Source organism: Pogona vitticeps, chromosome 10 (assembly GCF_051106095.1).
Source record: "Pogona vitticeps strain Pit_001003342236 chromosome 10, PviZW2.1, whole genome shotgun sequence".
NCBI classification, from domain to species: domain Eukaryota; kingdom Metazoa; phylum Chordata; class Lepidosauria; order Squamata; family Agamidae; genus Pogona; species Pogona vitticeps.
Window position 1 is genome coordinate 2,647,703 of NC_135792.1, and position 13,711 is coordinate 2,661,413.

The window sequence follows — 13,711 nt, forward strand, 5'->3', positions numbered from 1 at the left end:
CTGGGTTCCTAGATGTTGAAAACAACGGAGCTCCTTCTCCTGCTTTCCATAGCATCCTCACAACAGTCCTGCGAGGCAGGACGGAAGGACTGAGAGTGATCCATGAGAGGGATCCAGGCTCACCCAGTGAATTTCACGGAACTTGAAATGTGGACTTGGAAATGGAATTTCGATCCGCTGAAGAGAATGCCGTAGGCCAACGCTTGAGACACTAAGTGCACTGCATTGTTTTTGTTTATGTGTGTGAGAAGGAGTTGGTTGGTTGGTTCTTATGGCTTTCGAGAGGGGCATTAAGCACAGGAGTTTAATCTGTTCTAAACCAGCATCCTGCGACCCTACCCTTTTTTGCAGCTGCTTCTACAACAGACCCTGCAAAGCAAGCTTAAAACATAGCAATGCCATCTCCTTAGGTAGAGTCTGGAACCACTGCTTTTTCTGGCTGGTGGGGCAGGAGACACAGCCCGGGGGACGGGGGGGGGACGGAGTCGAGAGTGACAGGCAGCGCCTCGGGAGCAAAGGGCGCAACTCGCGCCACCCAGGCGGACAAACCTGGGCTGCAGCCGGAGTCTCTTTATCTGGACTACCAAGCCAGCCCGATCAGACCCATCTGGCTCAAGGTTGCCTCTCCCTCTGGACTCTCCCTTGTCTTCTCTCTTTTGACTCCTTCCCTTGCCTGTCCTTCCTCTTCCCCCCCCTCCCCGTGCGCTTAAAATTGACGGGAGAGAGAAAGAAGGAGGGAGAGAAGGAGGGTTCAGGGACGGTTGACTCACCCAAGCCGGGAGGTCCACCCTCGCCCAGAAGAAGGCAGGCGAGCGGCTTCCTCCTCTGCCCGGCCAAAGGACGGAGCCTTCCTGGCAGGTCTCAAAACCCCCACCCCACCCTCGGGACGGGCTCCGGGTCCCTCTCCGCCCGGCGGCGAGCATGCCGGAGGAGTTGCCGGGGCTCAACTGCTCCGGCCAGGCGTGCGCGGCGGCGGCGGCGGCGGGCGAGTCCGGGCGCTTTCAGCACCACGGAGAGTTCTCGGCGCCCGTCTCGGTCCTGCTGGCGGTGCTGATGGCGCTCCTGGTCTTGGTCACCGTCTCCGGCAACGCGCTGGTCATCCTGGCGTTCGTGGCGGACAAAAGTCTCCGGAGTCACGGGAATTTCTTCTTCCTGAACTTGGCCATCGCCGACCTCCTCGTGGGTGAGTGAGGCTGGCCCGGAGGGAACCGGCTGGTTCTCCTCCCTCCCCCCCCCCCGCTCCGGGAGATTTCTTGGGGATGGGAGGCAAGTTTGGTGGAGTGGATAGAGCGGTGTGTGTGTGTGTTTGTGTGTGTGTGTGTGTGCAATTTGGGAGACCTGGATTCAAATCCCTGCTTAGCCGTGGGAGAGAATCAATGGAAAACCACACTAGGAAGAGGGCACTCCTGCCTCAAAACCCCTATGAAGGTTGCCATAAGTCAGGAGCAACTTAACTTGTAACAAGAACCATATTTATATCATTCAGTCACTCACAAGTATGTTACGGAGGATTCACAAGTATTTATTGTATTATCATTCCAAATTTTTTTGGAGTTGTGTCCAACAATTTGTTAAAATTTCTATGCAGAAGTACACAAAGTCCTATTTGCTACTGGTTAGATTTTTAAACAAGCTCCATGCTTCTCCCCTTCGGCTTGATCTTCATAGCAACCCTGCGAAGCAGGTCTCCTGCCGAGACAGGGTGACCGGCCCCAAGCCACCCAGACATCTTGATAAACAGCAAATCCTTGGTGATCTACTCCAGATCACAAGAGATCCACCTGCAGTCCCAAGTCTGATTCTCCATGATTGCATTTTAAAATATTTAGAGGCAGGAGATCCACTCGTCTTTGTCTTTTTCTGTGGCAGCCTCCCCCCCCCATCTATTAATCTGGGGATGTGGGGAAAGGGGATTACTTCACAGAAGTTTGGGAAATACAAATTAGACCTTATCTGTCGCGATGCCATAAAAATGACCCACAAGAGAAGGTAGGTTAAGATCTACGGGCAAGTTCACAACTTGCAGCTACCGCAACAGAAATGACTTTGCCTTTGCTTGTTTCTTTCTGTGTGAGGGATGGAAAGGTATTTTTTTTATTATTATTTTATCGGGTGCCTAACAGGACTCAGCGAAGGGACTTCACACAGGCAAACCAAGGTTTTTCAACTTCTTTTGGAGAACAGCTCTTGTAAGACCGCCTTGTTAGCCGAGGCAAATGGGAACTGCCGATGGTCCCTCAAAAGGGAATTATTTTCACCTCAGGCCTCATTTAACCGGTCTCTCCCTTTCCCTCTAATGCAAATGAAAGATCCGAGCTGCTGCCCAGAGGGGTTACGTGAAATTTTGGAACCCCCCTGGGCAGGATACACTTGACTTCACCATCTGTGTATAGCAGATGATGATTCTGAGGGAACAGACGAAAGGCTGACTCCCACACAGAGAGACGGCCTGCCTGCCTGCCTGTTGAGGTGTAAGAGTGGCTACAGGAAGCGCTCTTTTCATCTCAGCCAGGCAGTCACGAGTCGTGATGCCTTTCTCTTGTGCCAAATGTGGAGTGAACAGAGGGGGGGGGGACAGCAGCCCCATTCACCCACAGATCTTTACACATGTAAAGGATAACAATGCTACCTGTGTATGCTCACCTAGATGCTTATATACTGCTCCATAGCATTCAAAGCATTCTCTGGATGGTTTACAGTTTAATTATGCAAGGTACAAATGGCGCACCCCACCCCACCCAGCGAATTGGATACTCAGTTTACCAGCCTCAGAAAGATGGAAGACCAAGTCAACCTTGAGCTGGCTACCTAGGTCTGTCACAATCGAATGCAGGCCAAGAGCAGAGTCTTAAGTGCAGTACTGCAGTTTAACTGCTGTGTCATGAGGCTCCTTTTAAAAAAAGTCTGAGATAGCAGCTGGAGGGGATGATGGTAAAAAAAAAAAAAAAAAAAAGAAACAGACTCAGTCTTCAATAGGCTTCCTTAATAGCCGTTGCTTTCCTCTTTCCCCTGGATGAAGCTGCACATGCCCAAAATTCTCCCTTTCTTCCAGATCTGAAAACAGTAAAGAGTATGGGCTTAAGACCGCCATCCCCATACAGCAGATATCATCGCTGCACATATCAATTATCAGCATGAAAGGTAAATTAGCGCATAGCGGCCCATGGCGGGTAGATGACTGCACCTTTTCAAATGCCCAATGGTATATTCACAGTGAGAAAATATCATTTTTATAGATCCCAGGCTATTACTTTAGAGCCTTGTCACGCAGTGGTAAAACGGCACGCAGGGCTGCAGTCAAAACTCTGCTCAAGATCTGAGCTTGAACCCCAGGCTCAGGAAGCCGGCTTGAGGTTGCCTCAGCCTTCCGCCCTTCGGAGACTAAATTGCATGCCCAGCTCGCTTGGGGGGGGCACGTGTAGCCAGCATAACTAAATTGACCATCCAGGCAGTGATTTAAGCAGGATGGGGTGGTCTATACATGCTATCACAGGCTGCTTCTGCTTTTACTCTCCGCCCCCCCAGCGTCATGCTTTCTTGTCTGTGTCCGCAGGTGGGTTTTGCATCCCCCTCTACATCCCTTACGTTCTGACTGGCGAGTGGAAGCTGGGAAGAGGATTGTGCAAGGTTTGGTTGGTGGCAGATTATCTGGTGTGCAGCGCCTCCGTTTTCAACATTGTCTTGATCAGCTTCGACCGATTCATCTCTGTTACGAAAGCGGTAAAGAAACCCTGCTTTTGACTCAATGGCTGTTTAGTCTTTCTTCCTTCCTTCCTTCCTTCCTTCCTTCCTTCCTTCCTTCCTTCCTTCCTTCCTTCCTTCCTTCCTTCCTTCCTTCCTTCCTTCCTTCCTTCCTTCCTTCCTTCCTCCCTCCCTCCCTCCCTCCCTTCCTTCCTTCCTTCCATCCATCCATCCATCCATCCATCCATCCATCCATCCATCCATCCATCCATCCATCCATCCATCCATCCATCCCTATTTCTATTCCTTCCTTCCTTCCTTCCTTCCTTCCTTCCTTCCTTCCTCTCTCTCTAAATCATACAATATTCACAGGTTTAAAATATTATATGAAAACTATATTTAAAAAAAACAATTAATAGCTTAGTGGTTTAGGTCTGTAACTGGAAAGCCAGAGGTTGGGAGTTTGATTCCCCCACGGGGCCTCCTTGAGAGGCGCTAGATTCAATGATTCAGAGGGTCCCTTCCAGCAATGCAGTTTTAAGATTATTATCCAAGATTATTGGTCGAGATTAAAGCCAGGATTAGAAACAATGTTAAAAAATTTTTTAAAAAATCTTAAAAACCCTATTTAATTGTCTGCCCTGGGAAGCTGTGTTGGGCCACTTCGCCTTGTCTTTCCTTCATCAGAGCAAAGACCTTCCTTTTCAGGCAAACATAAGGACAGAAGGACCAGAGGAAGGGGGTCAGCCCGGCCGAGATGAGCGTGGGGGGCCTTTGGACACCCCTGTTATGAACATCTCCTCTGTTTGAAAGGAAGTCTACAAGCATAATCGTCTTTTCAAGTTTCTTTCCATATTTTTCCTTCCAGGTGAGCTACCGAGCCCAGAAAGGGATGACAAGAAACGCTGTGGTCAAAATGGTTCTGGTGTGGATCTCCGCTTTCCTCCTCTACGGCCCAGCCATCATCAGCTGGGAGTACATTGCTCAGAAAACCATCGTCCCCGAGCGAGAGTGCCACGCAGAATTCTTCTACAACTGGTATTTCCTCATGATCGCCTCCACCGTAGAGTTTTTCACACCCTTCATCAGCGTCACCTATTTCAACCTGAGCATTTATTTCAACATCCGGAAGCGGACGCCGCTTGGCGCCCAGAACCTCTCCCTGGGCCGGAGGGACTGTGGAATGTGCCCCCAAAGGAAGAAGCAGGAGCACCCCATCTTCTTCATGAAAGTCGGCAGGGGAAGAAATCAGGAGAGAGTCAACGGCCTCTCCCCTCAGAAGCCGGCCAGCCCGAGGCTCGACGTCCATCACCGGCCAAGCCAGATGGTAGAATTCAACGTCCATCAAGATCTTCCACCTTTGCAAGTGGACGTCCAGACCAAATCCCCTTGGGATGGTTTCTACAAAGCCCTAGAGAGCATTTCCAACCCCACCCGTAAGACGGAGGTGGCCAGCACCATGGCTAGTCGGTGTCGGCTTTCCCGGGATAAAAAGGTAGCCAAATCTTTAGCCATCATTGTCTGCGTCTTCGCTTTCTGTTGGGCTCCTTACACCCTCCTCATGATCATTCGCGCGGCCTGCCACGGACGATGCATCCACCACGCTCTCTACGAAGCCTCGTTCTGGCTCCTGTGGCTTAATTCGGCCATTAACCCCGTCTTATACCCCCTTTGTCATGTGAGCTTCAGAAAAGCCTTCTTTAAACTCCTGTTCCCAGGGAAGGCTAAAATCCACCCTAATATCTGTGTGTGAGAATGCTTGTAGTGAGAAGACGATGTTGTCTTTAGCAAAGGATTGATTGCACACTTGGGCGGAAAAAAAAAAAACCACAACGCGTTGACTGTCCATTCATCTTGAACCCATACCATATCCAGGTAAGGAGGACAGCCTTCCAACTTTCTGTCCAAACTATTCAAGATCATGGGAACATTTGTTCCTGGCAACATAAGAGTTCTGAAAGCTTTAGGACTCTTTTTGAGACCTTGCATCAGTAATTTATGCAGTGAGTGCTGGGGGATCCATTATCAAAACAAGGGATATACCGTGCTTCCCGGAAAATAAGACAGGGTCTTATATTAATTTTTGCTCCAAAAAAAGCAGTAGGGCTTATTTTCAGGGGATGTTTTATTTTTTTTTCATGTGCAACAATCTACGTTTATTCAAATACAGTCATGTCATCTTCTTCTGGCTGCTGTACAATGGTGGAGGGTGTGGTTTCACTTAACTGGGGCTTATTTAGGGGGTAGGGCTTATATTACGAGCATCCTGAAAAATCATACTAGGGCTTATTTTCAGGTTAGGTCTTATTTTCTGGGAAACAGGGCATTTAAGAAATATTTAAGAAGTCTCAACCTCCAAGCATCTCTTGGGTGTTTGAACTGGCAGCTTCATAATTAGGAATTAGCAGTGCATAAAATTCTCTTTGTTCTGCTGAACAGTGTTGTCTGTTGGATTCAGTTGTGTCTGTGTTTAAGGAATTGCTAAGTATTTAAAAAAAAGCAAGTTCCCTTTGATGATTGCTCACAAGGGTTGTGTGTTGATGTTTTAAATTACTGCATTTTATGGGAGGAAAACACCAACTGGCGCCACACGGTAGAGGTTTCTCGTGCACACACAGAACTTGTTCATGGGTTCTGAGCCCTTCCCTGGGCTCACCCTAATTAGAAATGCCAAATGACCAACCCAATTAAAAACTTGATTGAAGTAGAAATTCCATGGGCACACTAGAAAAAAGGCTTCTCTGGTTTTTCACAGCTTTCCAGCTGTTGTTTTAATTGGGATATGCCACACATTAACTAAGCTGCCACCAACCATTCCCTATAAGAAGTCACACAGACCAGGGATGGATTTTCAACAAATAAAAGAATAAGGTTTATTTAAAACAACACACAGGGAAAAATAAAATGATCAGGTGAATAAGATATAGTAACGTGGCTTAGTCTCATTCATACATGCACACAGTTTGGTTCACACAGAACACTTAACTTGAAGCACAGACCCTGAACCTATCAGTTCTGGCTAACCATCCAGACACCTGAACCTATCAGGTTGGTACTGACTGACACACAGTAGTACCCTGTCTGACACACAGACTCCCACACCAGCTTCTTCTTCCCAGCTGCTGCTTCGTCTCCCTTCTGAACTTCACCACACAGGCTTCACATATATATACAGTACAGCCCCTCCTCCTGATGTCCCGCCTTCCACTCCCCATAGGATGGAACTTTCCCTCCAAACCCATGACAGACAGGTAACATCAGTGCTGTATGTAACACCTCCCCTCTTTATAAGTTGTTTTGTAGGGGGAAAGCTAAGGTGCTTTTCACCAAAAAACAACCTGTATAAAACACACAAAAACAGTTATACATACAATATCATACTTACTTATACTTACATTCTAAGTTAACCATATCAATTAGGCATTTAAACATTTACCATATACATTACATCAAGTTACCTTTATTCATACAAACCAAGTTCAAAAAACAGGTACATTTAACTTTTTGTCATCAATATATATACATAGTCCATGTTTCTTTCGCCGTCTTCATTCTTCAGGTCTTCTTGACAAGGCGTCAGCAACACAGTTCACTGACCCTCTGACCACCTTCACTTCAAAGTCATAGACCTGTAGGTTTAAAGCCCACCTCATAAGTTTGCTATTGTGGGTTTTCATTGTCTTTAACCATTGCAGTGGTGAATGGTCAGTGCACAGAACAAAATGTCTTCCCCAGATGTAAGGCTTGGCCTTCTGGATCGCGTAGACTATTGCCAAACACTCCTTCTCCACGGTTGCCAAATGTCTCTCACCTTTTTGAAGTTTCCTACTCAGGTAGGACACTGGATGCTGGTCACCATTCTCATCCTCCTGGCACAGAACTGCTCCTACCCCGCTGTCAGACGCATCGGTGTAGATGATGAACTCCCGGTCGAAGTCTGGAGCACGCAGCACAGGATAGTTGATTAACGCCTCCTTCAACCTCTGGAACGCCGCCTCACAGTCGCTGGTCCATGGGATGCGGTCATCAGCCTTCTTCCTCGTCAGATCGGTCAGCGGAGCCGCAATCTCGCTAAACCTCGGGATGAACTTTCTGTAGTAGCCCACCAACCCAAGAAATGATTTGACTTTTTTCTTGGTGTTGGGTCTAGGCCAATCACGAACTGCTTCTATTTTGGCCTCTAGGGGTTTTATCACTCCTCCCCCTACCATGTGACCCAAGTATTTTATTTCTGGGCTACCCAGCTGCAGTTTGTTCTCTTTGCAGAGCCTAGGCCAAAGCACTTCCTCCCCTGGGTCAAAGTGCCTCTCCCTGCCTTCCTGGTCATCCCAAGCTTTCTTTCTGACCTTTTGAGCTTGCAGGGTCTCTGCTGCTAGCTCTAGGTTTCTCTTTAGGTCATTTATTAAGGTGTCTATATATGTCACAACGTCTTGTGGGTCATCCTGGGTGATCTGTTCCCCATTTTGTTTGATCAAATCAAGGGGCCCTTTCACCCTTCTCCCAAATAAAAGTTCAAATGGACTGAACCCGGTACTGGCTTGTGGCACTGATCGATAAGCAAACAAAAGGGATTGCAGCTTCTGGTCCCAATTGTTTGGATTCTCTGCCAAGTAAGCCCTAATCATGCGCATTAGAGTCCCATTGAACTTCTCAGTTAACCCATTACTTTCAGGGTGATAGGCAGTGGTTTCCTTGTGCTTAATTCCACAGATTTGCCATAAGCGTTTCATGAGCTTCGATGTGAACGATGCTCCCAAATCTGTGATTATTTCTGAGGCAAATCCCATCCTGGACATATACCCCACCAAGGCATCTGCCACTGTGTTAGTTTCAATGTTAGTCAAGGGTATGGCTTCAGGGTACCTCGTGGCATGGTCCACAATGGTGAGAATGAACCTGTTCCCCCTCTTTGTGGCCTTGGGCAAAGGTCCCACAATATCCACCCCTATGCATTTGAATGGAGTGTCAATCACAGGCAAAGGGCACAACTTTGCTTTGGTCCTGTCGCGGCTATTCCCCTGCCTTTGACACACATCACATTGTTTACAGAACTCCCTGATCTGCTTCCCTATGTCAGGCCAGTAAAAATTCTGTGTGATTCTCTGCTGTGTTTTGTTCACCCCTAAGTGCGCAGCAAACATGTCAGAGTGCCCCCTTTGTAAGATCATGGGGCGATACTTTTCAGGTACCACTAGCTGACTTCGGATCCCATCTCCCCCTTTTGAGATATTCCTCAGGGTCTCTCTATATAAAATCCCCTTTTTCTCCAGAAATCTCACTGGGGTTTCAGGTGTTAGCTGGGCGTCAGTCACCTGTTCAAAACACTTTTGGAGAGTGGCGTCTGCCTTTTGCTCTTGTCCAAATCTGCTGTCTGTGGTTAAGGTTTCCACCACAGCTTCTGAACTCCCCTCTGCTTCCGTCTCTGGCTCATCAGTACCCCCCGGAACTGTCCCCGTGGTGGCTTGTGAACGTGTAATCACTAGCACCCATTTCACATGTTCAGCCAGGTCATTTCCCACGAGCACGGCTGCTGGCAGAGTCGATGAAATCGCTAGCCGCCAAACTCCCCTCCAGCCTTGAAAGTTCACAGGTACCTCTGCTACTGGCAGTGAGATCACCTGCCCCTCAATCCCTGCCACCTTCATGCTCTCATTTGGGATTACATACTCCCTAGGAATAATATCTGGATGGCACAGGGTCACCTGAGAACAAGTGTCCCGCAGCCCCCGATACTGACGGCCAAGTATTCCTACGTCCACCCCTGCTGTCTCAAACAACTGAGAATCTGTTCTCACGAGCAAGCATCGCTTGACCTCCACAAGAGGACCACCTTCCTCAGCCTGATCAGCAGATGTACTTGTTCCAGATTGAGTAGCCATGGCAACAGGCTCCCTCAGTGACAAGGAGCTTTGCTCTTTCTGGACACAGAACACAGCTTTTGGCTTGGTTCCACTCGAATCCTGAGGCACATTTCCCTTTATCTGCTTCCATTTCTCACACCCTGAGATTAGATGGCCCTTTCCCTGACAGAAATAACATTTTCTGCTGTACTTGGAGTCTTTCTCCTCTGGTTTTAGTTTTCCCTCCAAAATCTGAGGTCTTGGTTTCATGTCTGAGGGCTTCCCTTCACCATGGGCCCCTCCCCCTTGCTGCAATTTCTTCCCTTTTATTCTCAAATCCAGCTCCTTTCGCTTAGCCTCAAACTCAGCCCTGATCTGTAAAATTTCTTCCTCAGCCCTAGCTTTTATCTCTTTTACTTTTTCTTCAGTCTTATCTCTGATTTCTTTTAATTTAATGTCTTTTTGCTGATTATATTTTTCAAGATCTTGCTCACTTTGTCTGACCTGAGCCTCATACTTTTCTCTTTCCGAAATTTCTTCAACTGATAAATTGTTATTTTTCTTATTTAGGAATGTTAATTTTAATTGTGCCATTCTAATTCTGTGTTCCAGTTCCATCTCTTTCATCCTCATGGCCATTCCCCTTTCCTTGGCATCTGCCTCTGCCTGCCTGATTTCAGCTCTTTCTCTTCCTCTTATTTCAAGCTGTTCAATTTGTTCCTCCTTCTCTAGTTCTTTCATTCTGAATTCATGTTCTAGAGATAACTTAAAGTTTCTTAGGTCTCCCTGTGGTTCTCTCACTTCCTCCATTTCCCTCACCCTCAGTTCATGCTGTTGGGCTAGGAGTATTTTTCTGAGTTCTGGGTTCTGTTCTCCCGTGCTGTCACCCTGCACTGAGCCAAATTCATCCTCAGAACCTTGGTCAACCTGGGGGTCTTTCACTTCACCCATTTCTGCCATTTGGCTTCGAGTCAAGGGCATAATCCCCCCTCAGAACAGGCTGCTTTAAAAAGTCAAGCCTCAAAATAAAACGACCACTTTTTTCCTCTTTTGCCTCAGAACCAGCCCTCTATAGATTGCTGCTGTTCTTCAGCACTACTTGCAACTGTAGCGAGTTAGAGACTACCCCCCTCTGCTGGGCCTCGCAGCAGGCAGGCTAAATCACTGTTACTACACAGTTTTGCCTCAGCTTTTTTCCCGCCAAAACCAGGCTGCCTCAGAGCACTCTAATCTAGTCCCCAATCTGAGGTTACACGTTCTTCTACTAGCGCACCTCCCCTTGAGGTACACCTAGAAGATTACCTACGTGCTCTCAGATTGTCCCTGACTAGACCCCCCTTGCTCTGGGCACACTTGCCAAGGCTTTGCTGGACCGCTGGACAACTGGACCAGTCGTATCCCACACGCTGGACACCAATCAATGTGACAAACCCAGACCTACTGGGATATGCCACACGTTAACTAAGCTGCCACCAACCATTCCCTATAAGAAGTCACACAGACCAGGGATGGATTTTCAACAAATAAAAGAATAAGGTTTATTTAAAACAACACACAGGGAAAATAAAATGATCAGGTGAATAAGATATAGTAACGTGGCTTAGTCTCATTCATACATGCATACAGTTTGGTTCACACAGAACCCTTAACTTGAAGCACAGACCCTGAACCTATCAGTTCTGGCTAACCAACAGACACCTGAACCTATCAGGTTGGTACTGACTGACACACAGTAGTACCCTGTCTGACACACAGACTCCCACACCAGCTTCTTCTTCCCAGCTGCTGCTTCGTCTCCCTTCTGAACTTCACCACACAGGCTTCACATATATATACAGTACAGCCCCTCCTCCTGATGTCCCGCCTTCCACTCCCCATAGGATGGAACTTTCCCTCCAAACCCATGACAGACAGGTAACATCAGTGCTGTATGTAACAGGGACGTCCCTCAACCACAAAGAGGACAACAGGGAAACACTGTCCAACAGAGTCCTGGAGAACCACATTTTCCCCATCTGTGCTACAGGCGACGGAACAATGTCATGACAATGTCTTGTTTCCACCTATTTGATGGTGGAAACATACCACCATTTTCCAAAGCAAGTAGAAAGACGGCAATTTTTCAGCTTTATGCAGTGCTTTAGATACAGCAGAGTTTGGGGGACATTAGGACTTGTATTGCGTTCGAGACAGCAACACCCCGACTCCTTGCCATAGGCTGTGCCGGCTGGCCTTCTGGCACTCGGAACCCCATGCTCTAGAAGGGCCTAATAACGCTCTAGATAATTTGTTTGTTGGGTTTAAAATTTCTAAAACCGGTGTACAGCAGTAAAACACATAAACATGTAAGCAAAGTGACTTATAATTCAACAAAAATTAAAAATCAAAACTATAACCCTTTCCATTGCTTCCCAAGCAGGCCTTGTTCTGTAGCGGCTGGGCTGGCATGAATGGGAGCTTCCTCAAGGTCCCCCCTTGAGTTTGTAGCTGAAGTGGCCTTTGAACTGAGGACCAGATCCAGAGGACCACCTCTGGGCCCCAGGAGGGCTAGATTCAGAACAAAGGCTGGAAGTAACCTTCCCCCTGTTGCACAGTGATCAGCTGCGTTCCACACCTCGCCCTTCACATCAACACTTGATCTTCTGCATTGTAGATCCACTCGCTCCATCTCTCAAACAAGGATAACCAACAAAACTACATAGAAGGTCCTGGGCTCAAATTCAAACACCAGAATCAGTGATGAGTATTTATTTATTTAATTTATTTGACTTCTATACGGCCCATCTGGCTACCAAGGCCACTCTGGGCAGTTTACCTATATAGAGGAAATGGATTATGTCCAGTCCATGACACTTACCTATACATTGAATCATACCTCCAATTTCTGCATCTGTTTGCAATTTTTAAAGCATGAAAGATCATATATATATAAATTTATTTTCATGTACCCATATTCATATGCATGTGAAATTTTGAAACCACCTCCTCAAATCCACATTTCTGTAAACAACTTTGTTTAATGCACACATTTTTTAGCTTAAAAACAATACGGTAGGACTACAATCTCTGTGGGGGATCAGATCTAACCCTTCCCCGCCCACACACAAATGCCAAAAAACATGTCAGTTGCAAAAGCTATACATAGCATGGTCTCTGGCCATTTCTCTTATTGCCATTTCTGGGAAATACACCATGGAGATATGTATAAATACACATTTCTGGGGTTTTTTAAATTTAGTATTTTCGGGCAGTGGATAAATGAATCTGTGGATGTCAATTCTGTGGATAGGGGTGTCCTACCATACTGCAAATTCACATAATGCACCGTCTAAAGCATTTTTGAATCCTATTGTACATATGAGTTCAGTTCCGAACTCTTTATGCATTCAGAAAATAAGACTGCTGAATTATTCAATTAAGAAGCACATCAGACAAAATTCTGATGCATCCGTTACTGAGAAAAGAGAATTCCTAAGGTCACAAAGAGCTGCTTTTAGCCAGAGTATGCAACTAGAGAGACTTAATAACCTGGAATAAAATTGCATTATCTGTTCAAATGCATCAAGACTTGAAGGCTTGACAGAATTAAAAACCATTATGTCTCTTTAGCAGAAAAATTCTTGCCCAAGTAGCACGGACATCAGTAGCCATTGTTACAGTCCTGAGATGGAAGAGAAATAACAAAGCAGTACCTAATCAGATGAGTAATTGGAGGCTGCGCATATGTAGCTGACTGCTTAGAAGTACACACAGTTCTTAGAAGAAAAATACCCTTCTCTCAAGCGGCCCTCCTGTTTTGTCAGCCATTGGTTTTCGTTTCGAGTCCTTCCATCTATGAGTCATTTTTATAAAGAGAACAAAATCAAAGTTCTCTCTTCTTTAAAACAGAAAAAAATAAAATAATTGGGCTTTTTAAATAAAAATGCTAAATACTGTAAAAGGGAAAAGAAAACAGAGAGAGAGAAAGAGGAACTATTTAGGCTAAGCATATATGTGAATGTAAGTTGATCGGATCAAATCTCTTTACTTGGGAGTTGGTATCAATAGCCTGTATTCTAGCAACCAACCCATTTCACTGCGTCACATAGAACATTTTCCACAGCTTTGTTCATGCCGGAGTACGTGAAAAATCGCACTACGTTACTCACACCTGGTTTGTGCCTCAAGATCCTCTGCTAAATGCCCCTTTT

The 13,711-nt window shown here is 46.5% G+C and overlaps 1 protein-coding gene across 1 annotated transcript; it reads left to right on the forward strand.

Moving 5' to 3' along the window:
* The first annotated feature begins 874 nt into the window (after nt 1-874).
* On the forward strand, nt 875-6,208 carry LOC110076326 (histamine H3 receptor). Its single transcript, XM_020788367.3, has 3 exons — nt 875-1,183; nt 3,554-3,720; nt 4,550-6,208. Exons 1-3 carry the CDS (start codon nt 922-924, stop codon nt 5,432-5,434), a joined length of 1,314 nt encoding a protein of 437 aa, XP_020644026.3. The 5' UTR covers nt 875-921; the 3' UTR covers nt 5,435-6,208.
* The last annotated feature ends 7,503 nt before the right edge of the window (nt 6,209-13,711 follow it).